At 34.3% G+C, this 20,361-nt stretch overlaps 1 protein-coding gene across 1 annotated transcript in view; it reads left to right on the forward strand.

Moving 5' to 3' along the window:
• The first annotated feature begins 52 nt into the window (after positions 1-52).
• The window catches only part of LOC145580254 (GDSL esterase/lipase At1g29670-like), a 28,348-nt gene continuing 8,039 nt past the window's right edge, over positions 53-20,361 (forward strand). The window contains exons 1-3 of the mRNA XM_081637673.1: positions 53-334; positions 15,565-15,703; positions 19,449-19,701. Coding sequence (XP_081493799.1) covers positions 19,461-19,701 — 241 coding nt within the window. The 5' untranslated portion in view covers positions 53-334; positions 15,565-15,703; positions 19,449-19,460. The remainder of the gene's footprint in view (positions 335-15,564; positions 15,704-19,448; positions 19,702-20,361) is intronic.

Raw genomic sequence — 20,361 nt, forward strand, 5'->3', positions numbered from 1 at the left:
TTTTTTGACAGGATAGTTTTGCTTTTCTTGAATAGAACTTTAACACCTAATTATTTCCCCTTTCCCTCCGGTTAATTGCCTCCTTCTCCATCCTCCCCTCTCATCCATTGAAATCTGCTCACTCAAATAATCAAACACAACTCGACAACTCGCGCTCAACACATGAAAGGACGAATGATCAAGAATGGTACATATAATTGACAAAGGAAACAAAGAGGATCCCCTGTTTGACTGTTTCATTGTTTTCAAAAGTCTAATTGTTTGTCTTTTGGCTTAATAACAACTTTGGGCTTCCAATCATATCAATATCGGTCATCCAACTACCAAACATAAGGTGCAAACGTTTTAACTCTGCCTATTCTGTTAAATTTCAGCACCTTTTTTTCTTTTTGGTTCGTCTTAATTTTGATCAATAATTGTTAGATTTCGGCAAACTCCTCAAATTGAAGTTGATACCATTAATTAGTATACATAGAGGTTTATAAGACTAATCCTAATCGTGTTAGGAGACCTCATACGATAAAAATACAAACTATACACAAAGTCTATATCTGCAACAAATATTATCCTAAGTTAATCAATCATCAATCAATACTTTATAGTAGAGTAATCATCAGGATTACCCCTATAGTACACGTGTTGTATCCAAAATAAAAAAATTTCCGCCAAAAACTATTTTTTATTTTTTCTTTTTCCTTAAAAAATAATAAGATAATTGATTAAAAAAAAGAGAGAGAGAGAATATGCCGCCTAAAAATTAGAACAATAACAACTTTAAATAAATAAAATATTTTTTAAATTGTTAATTTATCAATGTATATTGTCTTTAATCTTTAATTGTTAATCTATAAAATGTATTTTTTCGTTCCTAATAATGAAGGATATTAACTAAATTTCAAATTCTTAAATTGTAAGAAAATTACAAAATAGAAATACTCTACATTAACGTATCACATCTATAATAATACAATAACATAATTAAATATTTAAATTTATACACAATCTATTAACAAATACGAAGTACAAACTTATAGTAATTTGTAAAAAATAATATTTTTCCTGTGAATATACGAGCATTGCTCGGGCAAAGAACTAGTATAATATATATCACACTCCTGCATTCATAGTGGGAGGAGGTCATGCGCTAAGACTGGATCTTAAATCCAAAAAATAAGTCTCGTGGAATTGTGGAAGACCTTTTGTGAAAATGTCTGCAATTGAAACCTCGTAGGAACATGTAGACACCAAACATGACCCAACGCAACCTTCTCTCGAACAAAATGAATATCCATCTCCACATGCTTGGTACATTGGCGTTGAACCAGGTTGCTAGAGAGATAGCTAAATAGCACTGATATTATCACAATAAACAATAGTAGCTTGACGAAGAGGACAGTGAAGCTCAAGTAAGAGATTACGAAGCCAACAAGCCTCAAAGATAACATTTACGACACATCGATTTTCTTCTTCCGCACTCGATCGGGATAAAGTAGGTTGACGCTTAGATGACCAAGAAACAGGGTTGTCCCCCAGAATGCAACAGTAACCCGACTTCGAACGACGAGTATTGAGACAACCTCCCTAGTTAGTAAAAGTAATCAAACGAGTCGGAGCAGACGGATATAAATATAATTCATGATTAATGGTACCCTGAACATATTGCATAATGCGGTTTAACGTATCATAATGCGATATCCTGGAATAATACATGAAAAGGCTTACTTGCTATACCCCTGCTAAACTGCGGTATAGAGTAGGATCGGAATGATGGTCCCGAATTTGCACTAAGTTTAGACTTAGTATCGATAGGAATTGTTACGGGTTCGTAAGAGGCCATACCTGCACGCTCTAGGATCTCCAATGCATATTTTTATCATTACTAGAAAACAACCAAATTACGACGGAAAAAATCCGTCGGAAACTCCCTGTTTCACGTTGGAACTGGTTGTCGTAAAACAATTTGTAGGAAAAACAACCTTTTCCGACGGAAATTCTGTCGGAACCACTTTTCCAACGGAAATCAGTTCATCGGAAAAGGTTTTCAGGCCTGGAAAAATCCGTCGGAAATTTTCGACGGACTGTATTCCGACGGAAATTTCCGAGGGAAATTCCGTCGGAAAATGCTTTTAAAGAAACAAAAAAAAAACGTCTACCCCCACCAGCAACCACCACCCTACGGCACCAGCCACCACCCCAGCCCACCTAACCCGTACCTTCACCCACTACCCAACCACCAAAACCTCCACCAGAACCAACCTCACAAAACTAGACCCCCCTAACCCTACCCCCACAGCACCAGCCACCACCCAGCCCACCTAATTCGTACCACCACCTACTACCCAACAACCAAAACCAAACCAGAACCCACCTAACCAAACTAGACCCCCCTAACCCTAAACGACCAGACCCACCACCTTAACCTACCCAACCTAACCCAAGCCTAGATCTACAACCCTAACCCTAACAAATTCGGTCGAACCCCCCAACCTAAGCAAACCACCACCACCGTGGCCGCCGAATACCACAATCACCACCAAAAATTAACAAAAAAAAATTAAAGAAAGAAAATTGAAAAAAAATAAGATACATACCTTAATTCGACCACACATGACCTCGAAATTGGGTTTAAGAGGCCAAATTCGACAATGAAAACTCTAGATCTAGAGTTTTTGCGGTCGAATTTGACCTGAAAACCTTTGTTTTCAACATGAGAAGAGAGAGAAAGGGCAAAAATAGACAAAAATTGTTGTCGGTGATGGTGATGTTGTTGATGTCGGTGCTGGTGGTGATATCGGTGGTTAGCGTTGCCGGTGGTGGTGGGGGATGTGAGATGGTTGATGGAAGGGAAAGAGGAGAAGAACAAGAGAAACGAAGAGAACAAAAGGAGAAGATCGAGAACGAGAGAGGAGAACAGAACGAGAGGGGAGAGAAGAGGAAAGACAGAGAGAAGGAGACAGAGGGAGAATGAAGAGGAGAGAGGATAACGAGAGGAGAGATAAAAGTAAAGACAAAGAGAGGAAAAGAGGTGGAAATGTTAGGGTTTTGTAGAAGTTTGTGATTTTGTTTTTTAAAAAATATTATATTCCGACGGAAAATTCCATCGGAAAAGACATTTTTCGACGGAAAAATCCGTCGGAAAGCACATATATTCCGACGGATTTTTATTCCGTTGGATTTTCGACGAAATGGTTGAATTCGTTGGAAATATCTAGTAGTGTATTGGGACAGAAGTAAATATGATGATGTACAAGTCACTACAATGCCCAAAAAATGTCTCAAAAGCTCCAAGTCGATCTAACAGAAGAAACTCAATTTGTAACTTAAAAATGATTCTTGCTCGCAACTTGTCATTAGAAGTGGCTAATATAATGTCATCAACATGAAGAAACAAATATGTCATATCATCACCTTGTCGAAAATTAAAAGGGAATTGTCACTCTTAGCGATGACAAACCCCATCCTTATAAGAAAATTCCCATATCGTTGGTACGAAGCTTGCATACCTTGTTTTAAGCCATACAGAGTCTTGCAAAGCCGATAAACATATATAATTAGGTGTTTTGTCAATAAACAAATCCCGGAGGTTGACGCATATAAATAGTTTCTAGTAAGTCACCATGTAAGAAGACATTTTTGACATCTAACTGATGAATAGACCACTTCTTAGCCATATCTAAATTAAGAAAAATACGAATAGTAGTCAGTTTAGCTACCAGACACTTATAGTCTCATCAACCTGCCATCACAAACAAGGCTAGCTTTGTGCCTCTCTAGGTCACCATTAGACTTGTATATATTTGTGTTTAAACAATCATATACAATAATAATATTCACTCCCGTAGGCTTAGGCACCAAATTTCAAGTCCCTGTTTTAATTAAAGCACTATATTCATCATTCATTGTCGTATTCCAATTTTGGTCATTTAAGGTTTGTTTTCAAGTTTTGGGTAGCGGTAGTTTATGTGGAACTAACATGGCATAATGGCATATTTTGAATTGTGCTTGAATATGCCATATTGGGAGCGGGTTTTCATTTGAGGTGAGTCAAGAGTAAAAAGTGAAGGTGAAGGGTCAACTTGTTGGTGTGATCCAAGTGAAGAATGGGTTGTGGGGGTAGCAAACCTAGCTGGGCTAGGAAACAAACCCTCTGATTGGGCCGCTGGAGAACCAGGATGCGCTAGGCCAGTGGCAATCAGTGGTGTTTGGGTCTCTGAGTTGCTCGCTAGGCTACCAGCGCATTGCGCTGGGCTAAGCGAGGGGGAGATGCCATGCTAGAGATGTTAGGCTGTTAAGACTAAGTAAAGCAAGGGAAAATACTAATTGGGTGTGTGGGCCTGTGTTTGATGCATAGTGGCGTGGGTCAGTATAGGGGAAGCGTCACTTTTGCCCAAAAATTTGTTACTCTTTAAGCTATATTGACCTAGAATATGATGAATAAATGAGGTCTTATTCAAGGTGACATGATGAGGCAATATGACTTTATTTGTGTAAAGGTTAAGGAACCTATATCTACGATGATTGGGTGGTTATGTAGCCCAAAAATAAGCAAGGGGTCGATCTAGGAGCAATTTTATGAGGAGTTGTAGAAGATAGATTTGGGAAACAAAGACAACCAAAAACACGAAAATGGGCATACGTAGGAATCATTTTGCTTTCAGCATTTTCATTTTTTTTTTACGAAAAAAAGTTTAAATGGATCATTGTCAAATTCATGTCCATGGTCACTTTGGAAAGATTTGATGGGACGCTTAAGCTAAGTTTGTACATATTGGCGAAAATCCAAAAAGGTTTGAAAAGCTTGAGACTTATAAGTAAGAGGAATGGTCCATACATAATGAGTATAATATAATGATCAGGAAGAACTAAATAATATTTGTTTCCATTAATATTACTAAAGGGTGATGTCTAATGATCAGCATGAATTATGTCAAAAGCACGTGAAGTATTGCTATTTGAATAACAAAAATATAGTCTAGTATGTTTCTCAATCTAACAAGAATTATAAAAAAATGGAGTTATGCTCTTTATTACAATCAATGAAATTTCTACTACTTAGAAAAATTTAATGAAAATACTCCTAGATGTCCCAGACAATCATGCCAAATGGAAGGAGACAAAGAGAAGTGGCTAAGAATAAGGATGGATTTGTGGTGGTGATTGGATAAAGATCCCCCAAACTATTGCACCTCGTTATTATTTTCCCCGTGTGAAAATCTTTTACAAAAAAGTCAAAAGGATCGAACAAAATGGAAACCGAATTGTCAGAAGTATATCAACGAACATAAATTAGGTTCTTTATTATTTGTGGGGCTAATAAGACATCAGAGGTTCAATTTGATTGAGGGGAGGGTGGTATGACCATAACCAGAAATTGGAATATTATGACCATTGCTTAATAAAATATGATTCACAATGCTTAAATTAAAAATGGGTAAGAGATTACCTGAGTTATTTATCATGTGAGAGGATGCCTGCACTCGAATCTATGTACCTTCCATCATCCGAGTTAGTCAACATTATAGTAGAGAAAGCATTCCCGATATCTATAGGGGTTACGAGAGAACCATATCCACTTGGATTTGCCATGTAGGCTTGTTGATGGGCCTGATTGGTAGAATTCTATTGGGCTTGCCTAATAGAAGACTGCTGCCCATAATGGGGATGAGGAAAAGGTCGGGCTGCCTACTGTTAACTAGGAACCCATTGTGCTAGAGGTCAGGCAAACCCATATTACTGACGTGGCCCAGCCTACTGAGGGGTTGCATTATTGTTGCGGGGTGCACTTTGTTGTTGTGGGTTAGCCTTGGGTGGGGTTTGATCTCTTCCCCGCCCATGACCACGACCGCCTTGCCTCCCTTGTTGGTGCCTCTAGCAACACCTCATCTGCCACCGTTCCCAATTTCGCGACCCGGTACTTACTACTGCTGTTGAGATCTGGCTGAAGGATCTAAATCCGTTTGGGCTACAAACAATTGAGATAATGATGGCTGATCGTTTCAAGAAGAAGGTGAGAACAGGATGTCTCAAAACTGGGCAGTGGTTTGGTCTAAGCGAGGATTCCAGCGACGTTATCGTACTCCATATTACGAAGGTCAGCTATGAGCCGCATCACGAGCATCAGCTCCAAGACCGGATGATCAAACCTGGCAAGTTGATCTTTGAGGCACTTAAATTGTTTACAGTAGATCGATACATCTGGAAAAGATGTAAAATGAAGGAACTGAATTGTTTTCAAGGTAGAGAGCTTGAGTTATCTTGTTATCTTAAAATATTGCCTTGAGTTTGTCCCAAACTTGTTGAGTAGTATCACCTTTGGAGAGAACCATTTGGAGAAGATCAGTAGAGATAGTGCCATAAATCCATTGCTTGATAACTGAGTCAAGGTGCTGCCATAAGGAATTCGAAATTCTTGTAGGTCAAGGCATTTTAGAACTTATATGGCCAAGAACGTTGTAAGCATGGGCATGAACCTCAAATAATTCTCCCAATTTGAGTTTTGTACGATCTGATGATCAAGAATCAATGGAATGCAGTTCTTGATATTGCTCACCGAGAGAGCTGGGTGAAATTGCATGTGGAGATTGTGGCGGTGGTTGGTTGTCACTATCCTCTATCGTAGTGACAGAACATTACTGCTAAACAAACAAATGTGAGAGATTTGTGCATTGTGCGGAAAAGAGGTGAGCATAGATCTCAAGAAAAAAATGAAATAAAAAATGAAAGAGATTAAAACCTAAATTGTGGTACCATGTTAGATTTCTAGAAAACTCCTCAGATTGGAGTACATAAGTACCATTGATCAATATATATAGAGTTTTTACAAGACTATTCCTAATTATAATGTTAGGAAACTTAGTAAAATAAGAGTACAAACAATACACAAAGTCTATCTAAATATGCGACAAACATTATCCTAGCCCTTTTTGATTGTGATGCAGCAAAGGGTGTCTTGGATACTAGCCCTTTTCGATCTATTTTGAATGATTCTCCTAACTCCACTTTTAGCTCAAAGCTAGTCTGGCTTGCAAGTAAGTTAGATCGGTATGAATTGCGAGTATTATGTGCCATGGCTGGGTCGCTTTGGTTTCAGAGGAACAAGAGGGTTCATGAGGGCTTGTCCCTTAATGCTTCTTACACGACAAAAACCTATGTAAAGCTCGTTGAAGACTAATGATTGTATGCCAAGAAAGTGTTCTCAGGCCAATCTCGAAGTTCACAGTTGTCGTCATTGACTTGGATCTATCCTTTAGAAGGTTTTCTAAAAGTAAATGTCGACGCTCATCTAACTAATTCCTATATGGGATTGGGAGCAGTAGCGAGAAACCACCTGGGGGAGCTTGTATGGGCGCCGGTTAGACGAGTTGAGTTTGTGTGTGATGTGGAGTGTGCTAAGGTAGCCGCAGCATGTTTTGGGATTTCAATGGCTAGGAGACTAGGTGTGACGCGAGTATGGCAGGAAGGGGACTCTTCTTCAGTGTGTGACACAATCTATAGTGGCCCCAGAGGTCGCTCGTCCATTTGGTTAATTTATGATGTTATCATCTTTTTATTATAGTCTTTTGATGCTTTCATTTGATCACATGTTCGGAGGGTAGGTGACACGGTAGCCCACCTGTGGTAAGATGGGATACTCGTGGTTGTTCAGAGTTTGTCTATATGGGTCCGTTCCCGCAAAGTCTTGTAATTTTAGCGGATTCAATTCTGATTTATAATAAAATGCCTGCCCAACGTTTCCTCAAAAAAATAGAAAAGAGATTTGGGGGAAAAACAGAGGAAAAATCTTGGGAATTCGAGGATATTCAGAGGGGATATGTACAAAGTTCTTGGAGTTTACACTCTTGTTTCATATTCCCTTAGTCTAGAATAACTAAAACACTAGACTTTTTTTCACTATTTATATATTTACGTTGACTATAATTTTGTTTACTAATATAATAAAACATATTTTATTAATAAATATATTGTACTGTTAAATAATTGATATAAAGTTTCATAATTTAACTTTTTTTGATAATTTTTATTAATATTTAATCATATAAAAATAAGGTTAAACTAATGTATTAGCATGTGTGCAAGTTTGATTGTATCAATTATTTTGGAACAGAGGAAGTAAAAATTAATTGTCTATAGAAAAATTCCTAAGGGATTCCTTTAACAGATTCCGTCCACGTTTACTGTTTGTGGGACCCATATTTTTGTTTTTTCCTCCCAATTTACTTCAATTAAACTACGTGACGCCTCCCTTAGCTTATTCAATTTCTATTCTCTCCATTTTTTTCTTAACTTTCACCATCTCTTTCTAACCTAAGCGAATCTTACTACTCATTTTCCCTTTTAAAGTCAGTCAGCACCAATTGTTTTGTAACAACCAATTTTCGATCCCAGTATTTAAGAATTTGCATCTATTTTACCAAATGAAATATCTTAGAATTTACAGGAAAAAATATATCATTGACTTAGACATTCTACATATGAAAATTGGAACAAAATTAGTAAACAAACAAATGAATTGAAACATTAAAGCCTCGATGCAAAACCCTTAATTTGATTGAAACCCTAAACCCAAGAAATGCAAAACCTACATATTCAAATGAAACTCTAATACCCAAATTGAATCCCTAATTTTGATAGTTTGGTGAGTAATTGTCTTTAATTGGTTTGAATGTAGGGTTCTTGGACTTTTCATTGTGGTTGGAGGAAAAGAACAATAGAAGGAACGAAAATATGAGTCCCACAAACGGAAGATAGTTATTTATGTAAAAAAAAAAAGTATAGTTGTTTATAAAAAAAAGTCGGGTATTTCTGGATAAACTATATGTTTAATATCAAGGGAAATCATGAATAATTTTTGACCTAGGGGACTTAACAATTTTTTTCCATATTTTGTGAGAAGTGTAATAGTGTTTTATTCATTTAATTCCTATTTTTGTGAATATTGTATAATTATCCTATGAATTTTCCTAACGAGATTAGGACCCATTGTTAACCCTATATATAAGAATCAAAATAATACACTCTAATTTGAGAAGTTTCACAATATCTAACATGGTTTTACAGTTTTTGTTTTGATCCAACCTAGCTCCCGCAATTTTTTTATTTGGTGGGTACATGATTTTATTGACTCGGATACGGTTTAAGATAAGGTAATGAGATTCAATCACTAGTGGGAATTAATAGAAAGGGAGGTTCAAGGTTCTCATTAGTATATTGACTTAATCAACGACATGTATCTAGACGTGAAAGCTAATGTGAGCTGTGTTGGAGTGACAAAAGATTTTCCAATTAACATTAAGACTACTTTGAAGACATTCCTAAATTAGACAATTTGCTATTGTGGGAAAGTTTGCTGCAGACATCACCACAATGGTGAAATTGCGTCGTAATTTATAGGCGATACTGAGTTAGGGGCACCCCAGTTTTTCTTCTTGAGAAACAAAGTTGTATCTCTAATGGCAATTCTGAAATTTTTTTGCATTGAAAATTGATAAATAATAATATTTTAATACATAAAATTGCTGACTTTAATATTTACTGAAATAGCTGATGTGTACCGTTAGTCACGGTGTTAAGTGTTGAATTCAACAACAATGAAAGTCATTTTTCCAGATCTAACTTCTTTATTACAACGTAGCTGTCTTCAAATCAACACTACAAACCTTCCTCGTCAGCGGCATGTGTGCTCAAATAACACCACGGTCGACAACCTAACAATACAATCATTCTATTCTTCTTCTTCCACCTTTTCTCAAATCAAGCTCCAGGAGCTCGAGCTTTCATCCTTACCCATCCCCCACCAACACCACCATTTATGGCGGCAAAGCCGCCGAATTAAACGAAAACCTTAATATAAAGGGGAGAAAAAAAAGGGCAAGATCAACCCCTAAGGGTAAGAGTGTCATCTTCCTCCATTGAAGTAGCCTTTGAGCTTTTGAAACTCCATTGAAGATGCTCTTCAAATGGGTAGGAGTAAATGAGGCTATGGACAGCTGTAAAAGAGTGAAGGAGGGTAACGCACTCCGTCAATGTGTCGTTAATGTTTATGAAGTTGAAATTAGACAAATATCTCAAAAAGACGCTTTTACACTTAATTTCCTACGCGAAAGTACAAAATTAACCCCATGAGATACATACTTTGTTTTTTCAAGAAGAGAAACTGGGAATTACCCGTTACTATGTGATGCTATAGTACGTTGTTAAGTGTATCAATATTATGGGATGGAGAATTTATTAAACTTCACTATTCATAACTTAAATGAATAAATGTGATCAACAAAAACGAAAGAGTGGGTAATAATATAATCGTTCTATAAAGATTTGCACAAAATTTTTGGTAATAAAAAATCGTTGTTGCTTCTCAAATATTCAAATATAGTCGTCCTATAATGGAGGGAGTATATTCAATTAGAAAAGTTTACATGACAATTATAGTGGATGAAAACTTATTTGTGTAAATGAGAACGGAAGAACTATAATTGTATATGATAGTCAACACAGAGATAGATATTAGATTATACGTAGGTTCATGTTTTATAAATTTATGATGATTAAATTGTAACAAATCGAAACAAACTTCATAAGTTAAATGGCGTATGTATTTAGCTTGAACCAAAGCCTAGCCATGAAGGTAATAGATGTATACATGTTGAAGATCCACAGTGAGGACCACATTTCAATATGTCATAGCGATGAATACAAGAAAATTTGTACCGAGGACTAGTCGGAGTGGATTAGATCTATTTTTCAATTGAGTTATGGTAAATTATTATGTCCGTATAAATCGAAATCTGAATCAGATTTTTTTTTTTTTTATATCAATTTTGAATTGAGTCGATCAAGTTAGGTTATGACAGCTCTAGAATTGTGCCCTTATCCATATACTTGATGGATTGATGCATAATCTTTTTTGGGAAATTCTACACAGTAACTCTCAGGTGTTCACTTTTCCACGTTGTGTCCCCTCCTTTTAAAAGTTCCACGCTGTAACTTCAAGGTCCTTTTATTAATTACAATGTAACCTTGCCGTTAATCCCCGTCACATGTTGCCATTAGTGGGGCCCACTTTACACCTATTTCATTTTTTCTCTCGATTTTCGTTCTAAAATAATATTTCGTTAAAGGTTTTAGGTGTCATTTTAGCTCTTAAGGGCTCAATTGAGCTCAAATTTTGCAAAAAAAAAAAAAAGTAAAAGCCCCTTTTTGTGAATTCTAAATTTAACTATGGGAACTCGAATTCACAAAACGAGGCTTTTACGTTATCTTTTTGCAAAATCCGAGCTCAATTTGGTCCCTTAAGACCGAAACTAATCCTTAAAACCTATAAAAGAACATTTTTTTTAGCTTGAAAATTGAGATAAATAAATAAAATAGGTGTAAAGTGGGCTCCACTAACGGCAACATGTAACGAAGGGTTTATAGCAAGGTTACAGTGTAGTCAATAAATAGACGTTGAGATTACAGCATGGAACTTTTAAAATGAAGGGATACAACGTGGAAAAGTGAATACATGAGAGTTATTGGGCAGAATTTCCCTTTTTTTTTACGTAGTACTCCCTCCGTTTGATAATGTTAGTCCTATATACTATTTTAGGCGTTTCAAAAAGATATACCCATATTAAAAATATTCTATTTTTAACTTAGTTTTGATTTACTATTTTATACATATTAAATTCTAATTGATTAACTTAATTGATTGATGACATAGCGCTAAGTAAGGAAATCCCACCCATGAATTATGCAATTATGGCTAATACTTTCCAAAAAAATCAAAAAAATTAAATAAGGCAAAACTAATTATGAACAATTTTTGTACTTTAATGTTTCAAATATTATTCTTTTCTTATTTTATTTGATTGATTTCATGAGACTATCATATTGAAATGAAGGGAGTAATTAAATTATAATATATCCCACGACCCACGAGGCTAAAATACACTTCGTACATCCATGTCGGTTGAATTGGCACATATGAGTTACAACAAACAATGTAATTTTCACGTTGCTTGACAGCTTGGGTCACCTCATTTTTGTTTCCATTTCCGTGCTAATTTGATTGAGAGTTGTATTGATTATAGAAAGCCCCATGCACAGTAATAACCATTAAATCTTCTAATCCAAAATAAATTAATAAACATTGATATTATTATTAAAGCCATTAAAAGGTCTTAACTGTAGGCTTGATTCTACACCATGTTAAACTCGCACTCAGGTCACATTATTCGTCATCAATATCCATGATGAATCTACTTTACTATTCTAAAGAAAATTTCATTCCAAAACCATACGACCATACTTTATCAATGTGAGACAACTTATATTAGTTGTTTTAGAAAAATTATACTTCTAATATATTATCATTACCAAGCAAACACATTATCATAACCAAGCAACACTTGGCTCTCTTGATAAAGTTTTTTACTTCTCATCCCAAGGCATGTGATAGAACTCCTGCTAATAGTTCCCCTCCTACTTCAAGTGCCTGAACGGTAAATATTAGAGTAGAAATCTGTAAATATTGACCAAAAAAACTGTTGTGATGAGGCTTGGACGCTTGGTCATGATGATTTTCTATGCCATAAAAAATCCTTATATTACATACAAGTGTGTTTTTATTTTTACAAAAAATGATATATAAAACCGTAAGTCTAATTGTATGGAGGTAAATAAAAGTGAAAATAACAATGATATAAACTTTAATTACACAATCGACGCGTTATTATGTTATACATACCTAATATACTTCCTATGTGAAAAAAATACTAGTATATAGTAAATGCATAGTTGTAATGTAAACGACCGCGCATACTTTTACCCTATACTGTAACCGAGATTAAGAAACATCACATTGGGCATTTAAGATCGACTTCTATATCATTCTTTTTTTTTTTTTTTGTTTAATATTTGTATTTAGTCCTTTTACTCAATTTATTTCGTTTTGTAATCTTCTAAAAGAGGGGCCAAAATACATGCCAAACTTAATTAATAACAAAATTTTGTGTCATAAATACGTGCCAAAATTAATTAATAAGAAAATTATGTGTCATAAATTATGGTCCTTAAGCATGTGAAATTGTGGATATTTTCACAACCTACAATCTTACACAAATTTTCTTGTAATCTAGCGGGATATTAGTTATGACAATTAGTTAGGGATTAATAAGGACAACTTCCATCCATTATACTATATAAATATAATAAGGACAACTTCCATCCATTATACTATATAAATAAATAAATATATATATATATATATATATATATATATATATATATATATATATATATATATATATATATATATATATATATATATATTTGTGTCATTGTGTGTGTCACGTGAGGTTGGCCACATCGTATGACCGCCTAAAAAAAAGTAGTCTCTATGACATTAAATTAATAAAGTACGGAATAACTCATATTATACTGACAGAGTAACCCCCTATAGCACTAGCAAAGTAACCCTATAATGACTGGCCACATATAAAAGTTTATGACATATATATTGTGAGTTTAGTACCTCCTCTTGATTGACTGTGTTTAGAGTTTTGGTCAAATTTCTATCTTGTTACTAATTTAAGATCTAATTAAGGCCAAATTTAGACTACTTAATTATAGTCATCAATGTTTCTATAATAATTCTAAGGAAATTTTGGATTTTAACACCACAAAAAAACACGAAAATGGTTTTTAACACTACAAAAAAGAAACTTTTATTTTAACACCAAAAAAAAAAATTACAAAATTAGATATTACCACCACTTAACAGATTTTTGGATGAAATCCGTTAAGTGGACCCCATAAAGTACACGTGTCACAACTTTGTTGACTAAAAAAACACCCCTAAAACTAATAAAGCCACCCAACCACCACCACCAACACCTGACCACCACCAACACCCACACCCACACCCGCCGGAATTCTCTTCCCACGCCACCAGTGCAGCTCCCGCCCCAACCTTATTACCTACGCGCATCGGGAACCACCTCCCGCATCCAGACCGACACCCAATGTAACCCTAAAATAGCGGCCCTACCCAAAAAAGGTCATGAAATCAGCCATTAACGGTCGAAAACGGCCGGTTTGGGGTTGAGTGGTTGATTTTGACCCTAAACCGGCCGATTTCGGCCATTAGTGGCCGACTTTGTGGCCGCTTTTAAGGAAAAGTCGGTCGTTTTGGGTGGGTTGTAGGTGTGTCGGTCAGGCTAGGGTTTCGGAATAAGGTCGGGGGGGGGGGGGGGGGGAGGTTTTCAATGTCGGCCTGGGGAGGGGTTTCGCCGGAGGTGGGACCGGGGGCTTGGGATGCGTTGGTCAGGTGGGGGAAATGGTGTCTGTGGTGGTGGTTAGGTGGCTGGGGTTTTAAAATTTTTTTAATAATGTTTTTTTTTCTATTTTTTTATTTTTCTTTTTTAGCCAACCATATGAAGGCATGTGGCATTGTAGCCCCGCTTAACGGATTTCATACTAAAATTCATTAAGTGGTGGTAAAAGCAAAATTTTGAGGTTTTTTGTGGTGTTAAAATAAAAGGTTGTTTTTTTTTTTTTTTTTTTTTTTTTTTTTTTTTTTTTTTTTTGGTAGTGTTAAAAACCATTTTTGTGTTTTTTGTGGTGTTAAAATCCAAAATTTCCTAATTCTAACTGATTATAAAACATATTTCTAGGCTTCAACCATTAGCTTAACCTTTTGGTTGAGATGGTCCTCTAACATGGTATCGGAGCCAACGTGACATAGAGGTCACGGGTTTGAATCTCATCATCCCCCACTTTTAAGTGGAATATTAAGCGCAGGGTATGAGGAGGCCCATGCTGCATCCACACTTCTGGCCCAACGGGCTCTTGTGTGAGGGGGCGTAACAGAGTATAAAACATATTCTTGGGTGTCAACCATCAGCTTAAGCTTTTGGTTAAGCCCAAAGGGCCTTTCATGTGAGGGGGAATGATAGAGTATAAAACATAATTTTGAGCCTCAACCATCAGCCTAAGCTTTTGGTTGAAATTGTCTATTAACATGGTATCAGAGCCTAGGTTTGTTAGGCGGTTCATAACTGGGTATTTGTCAAGCCACTGGTTAAGGGGCTTCTATTGGATGTTCATTCCCAAAGAGGATTTATATTGTACCTTCTGATGTGCTCTAATTCCAAGGACACTCACAAGTGGGAGGGGGGGGGGGGGGAGTGTTGAAACCCATTGTAGCCTACTTGTGAGTGTCCCACATTAGAAAAAGAGGAGATATGGTTCCACTTTATAAGGTAGAAAAGTAACTCCTACTATTGCCAATTGGTTTTGTAAGGTGATGATTGAGACCCAGGAATATATTTTATACTCTATCACTAACGATTACTTCATTTCCTCTTTTCTTATATATTTTCCATGTTTAGTAAACTATACAGAAATTACATTGGAATGAAAATCATAAATATGCCAGCAATTTGTTAGGATGCACAATCTATTAGTACTTTATCCATATTAGTTAAATTATATTATTGATACATATTTTGTCAGGATGCCTAACTATTTTTTTATGACATAAATTGTTTACTTTCATTATTTCCTCTTCTTTGTGTATTACAGAACTAGCCATATCATAGACAAAAATGGGGATTGTATACACAAGAAAACAGTGACAGATTTACTTGCATATACGTTACTCTACTAATTTGACAAGCTGATCCATACAAGATATGGATTTAACAATTGGGTTAATAATCAGGTAAAATTCTTTCGTCAACGTTAATTTTTGTTTGAAATCTTATAACTACTACTCTTCTAGGCATTATTATCAAATGTTGAATATGTATGTTAAAAGTCCTTCAACAAGGAATAGTTTTCCTTTTTGCTTGACTTATATATGAAAAATAATTTTGAAGAATAACATATTCAAGTATATGACATATATGTTGTGAGTTTACTATCTCCTAATAATTATTTGGAAAATTTGACAATTAACACCTACAATTGTTACTATTTTAGCAATTACCACCTTTTTTTTTTTTGAATTTTACCAGTAACTATTTTTTAAAACATCAAAACTTCTCACCTATTTGACTCTCAACTCAAATGTGACGTCGTGTGGGGCCCACTAACTACCTTTTTCCTCCTAAAACAGCAATAATTGTAGGTGGTAATTGTCAAAAAAATGCTAATTATTTTTCATATATAAGTCAAGCAAAAGAATAATTTAAAAAGTATAACCTAAATTTTTTAACCAGTAGAAACCAGTAGTTGAAGGCTGGTCTCAAGACCAGGTACATATTTATATTCCCTCGTTCAGAAATGAACATTTACTATAACAATAATGAACATTTTCTAACTGAACATATTTTACAATAAATTTGTATTTCTCAATAATTAAATATTCATTTTCATGCAGTATGTCATTCTTAATAAATAAATGTTCATTTATATAATATTAGATATATTTTTTTTTCTTCAGTGTCATACTCTCTTTATTTTATCTTATATTATACTATAAATGTTTATTTTTATATGTTGCAATGTTCAATTACTAAATGAACATTTACTTACACGAAAGTGTACAAAATAACATGTGCACTTTTTATTGCGTAAATGTTAAACAATAACATTAAAGAGACTATGAAATGATATGTTTATTTTTTACAACTGAAATGTTCAGTTATATAACATTAGATGTACAATCTTTTTTTCAGTTTCATAGTCTCTTTATTTTATTTGTATATTATAAATGTTCATTTTTATATATTGCAATGTTCAATTACTAAATGTTCATTTTTTTCTAATGAATGTTCATTCTTTTTCTTGTAAATGTTCATTTTTTTCTAATGAATGTTCATTCTTTTTCTTGTAAATGTTCATTTTTTTTTCTAGTAAATGAACTTAAACAAGGAATATACTCACAATCAACCATAAAAAAGGGATAAAAAAAACACACAAAATTATTCAATAAAAAAAACTACTTTGAATCAAAAAAGCAATAAATCAACTTACATTCATCCAATAATGAAGGAAGAATTGCATATGAACAATCAGTGGCAAGCTCCATTGTTATTCATAAAAAAAGAAATCGAAAATCTTGAATACCTTGAATATGTAGAACAATTCAACACCAGAAATCCAAAAAAAAAAAAAAATCGAATATGAACAATGAGAGAGAAAATATTGTAAAATCCAGAAGAGAGAGAAAGTTTGAATTAAATGAAAACAAATACTTTATATACTCAACAAAGGAAACAAATATAGCTAGAAAATAAAATTGGAGATATTAGCTGAAAAAGAAAGCAATATCATTTAGAGGAAAGATTAGCTAAATAAGAGTGGACTCCATATTATGAATGTTCATTTTTATATATTGCAATGTTCAATTACTAAATGTTCATTTTTTTTCTAGTAAATGATCATTTTTAATAAATGTTCAATTTGTTTCCAGCAAATGTTCATTTTTATAGTGCAGGACCAGGTTCCTATGGCTGGTCTCGACACTAGGGAAAAATTTGCGGGAAGAAAAATTATCAAAATAAAAGCCCTTAAAACTAGAAAAGGGGTTGTGACTAGACCTCAAAGAAAACAAAGTGTTGGGCCCTAAATAAAGGCCCACATCAAGAGTATAGATGGAATGATTTACATATGTTTGGGTTTTCATATTAAAATCACTTTTTTTTTTCTTAATATTTGCATCAATTGACTCTACATGTTGAATGTTGTAATCAAAACCTTTCTTCTTTGAATTTTGAATGAGAAAATAGAAGACAATGAAATTCAGAAGAGAATATTTGAGAGAGACTTCGTTGTATTAATGAATAAATCTTAGTATCCTTATTACATTCCTATATATAGATAATGCAAATACATCCCTTAACAAGGAGTTAGTTATAGGCAAGATAGAATAGCTGATTCTGTTATAATAGAATCACAGAAGAAACTGCTTGAATAAATAAGAAATTTCTACAACTAATCAACAAGCAGTGTACATTGGGTGCAAGTTGCTTGAAACAACAAATCTTCAAAAGTCCTTGCAAATTGCAATGCTTATTACTTCAGCTCAGGCCCGTAGAACAGCAAGTGCAAGGTGCCCCTTTGCACTGGGCCCCCAATTTAAAGGGGCCCATTTTTTTATTTTTTATTCTGACTAAAAAAAGAAAAAAAAGGCTAAACTCCTTGTTTATAAGTTATAATGCCAAGCCTGAGCATACTATGCGCATATTCATTTTTTTTTGGAATATCAAGAGCAATTTAATTAACAATAAATGAGTTAGCTACATTCACGCTAATCTTCCTCATTATTTTCCCCCCTTTTCAACCTTCCATATTAATTTCTCTAATTTTCCAAATTCCTCCATAATTACATCAGTCAATTCTATGGAAAACACCAAAAATTATATTGGATATTCACCCATTTAAGGATTTTCAACGGAAAAAAAAAAAAAAAAATTAAACTCAGTCAAATTCAAACTAATTTTGTTCCATAACAATGGCAATGAGAAATCAATTTCGATCTTGCAAGCATTTTCATTTTGCAACATATATATATAGGAAAATTGTGCATTGCCTAAATTATAGATAAAAAAAAATGTATAATTTTCACATTATTAAGGGCCCCTTTTCGATTTGGAACAGGGCCCCCAAAATCATTGCTACGGCCCTGCTTCAGCTAGATGTTGATATATCTGTTGTTGTAGCTCGCGTTTGTGAATTGTTGAGCATATGAGGAAATCTACATGACTACATGTGAGTGAAAGTGTTGTTCTACATTAAAAAAAAAATATAAAAGTGAAGAGAAATATTAAGATGTGTATCTCACATTGAAGAAAAGAGAAAGTTGTATTCACTTTATAAGGCTAAGGGACTACTCCCCTTATTGCCATATAGTTTTGAGGTGGAACCTCCTTAGTCGTGTAAAGTGGACAGTTGTGATAGGTGTGGCCCATGCCTGTTTAACATGAATATACTACGACTATAAAATATCTTTAATAATGTTTAGTTAAAACTTATATATATATAAAATAAAATAAAATAAAAAAAATTATAATTTGAAAATACATATGTTGGAATTAATTCAACAACCTTTAAAATAGCGAAATTTATTTATATATCAGGAGCTTTAGAACTTAAGTGTAGCTCACAAACATTACAAACCAATTACGAGTACTATTTCATGGGACTTAGAGAGTATTAATTACTCAATTAATTTAAATAGACATGATTATTAAGTTAATAGTTATTTTCTACAGTACAAGAGGTTATACTTTTTCATGATACTAACTTGTAAGCTGATTAAACTGAAAAAAGTCACGTGTAAAGAATAAGTTGTTGCTGTCCATCCATATCATTTTATACGAAGACAAATAACAAATGATTCAGAACCTTACATTGTCACTGTAAAATATAGCAACGTACTCTATAATACAACTCCATAAGTCTATATATAGTGCTTTATATTTTCTAACTTCCATCATTATCTTGCTTGAATTTTCTTTCAGTAACTAGCCACAATGACGAGAGGAGCAGTAGTAGTTCTTGCGCTACTCCTCATGATTTCTTCTACAACATTCGTTCGTTGCGAACCACAGGTCCCTTGTTACTTCGTATTCGGAGACTCTTTGTCCGACCCTGGCAACAACAATGACCTTAATACCAAGGCCAAAGCCAATTACCCGCCTTACGGTATCGATTTTCCGGGGGGTGTACCCACGGGAAGGTTCTCTAATGGCCGAAACTTTGTTGATAGAATCAGTAAGTATGGCTTATTGTTATGTTCATGCATTACTTACTAATCTCTTAACGCTATTACTATATAATCTTCTACTACATACTTTGCCTCCCATATTAGTGGAGGTATACAATGATAATGTCCATTTGGAAAGGTTTTTTACATCATACTTTACAATTAATAAATAATATCTTATCCGTCTTTTTCCAACGCATGTTCAGTTGGCATTTGATTTAAAGATTAGATTAGATAACATAAACGGACAAATATCAAAGTGAAGGGTTGGATAATGAACCGTATCTAGCTATGTTTATACATGTTTCGTGGTACCTTTCTTTCTCATGCACTAGAAATATGGAGTATCATATGCTCAAATTATCAATATAAACAAAAACACTTTTAAATAAGTTTGAACTAATGACACACTAATAATTAAGTACGGAGTAATTATTAAGGGTATCAGTCAAGTGACACACTACTACTTTATTAAATACCAATGTTTGACTTTTTTTTTTTTTTTTTTTTCTTTGATCACTTGCACTTTAAAATAAACTTTTTTAGAAATAAAAAATCTTAATTAGTATGAATAATCCCGCATATTGATAGGGCTTGTTTGATAAACAACTTTTTAATGGCTTTTGGTTGTGTTCAAACAATCATAATATATATATGTTTGGTTATTT

The sequence above is a fragment of the Chenopodium album genome, chromosome 14, assembly GCF_948465745.1.
Source record: "Chenopodium album chromosome 14, dcCheAlbu1.1, whole genome shotgun sequence".
NCBI classification, from domain to species: Eukaryota; Viridiplantae; Streptophyta; class Magnoliopsida; order Caryophyllales; family Amaranthaceae; genus Chenopodium; species Chenopodium album.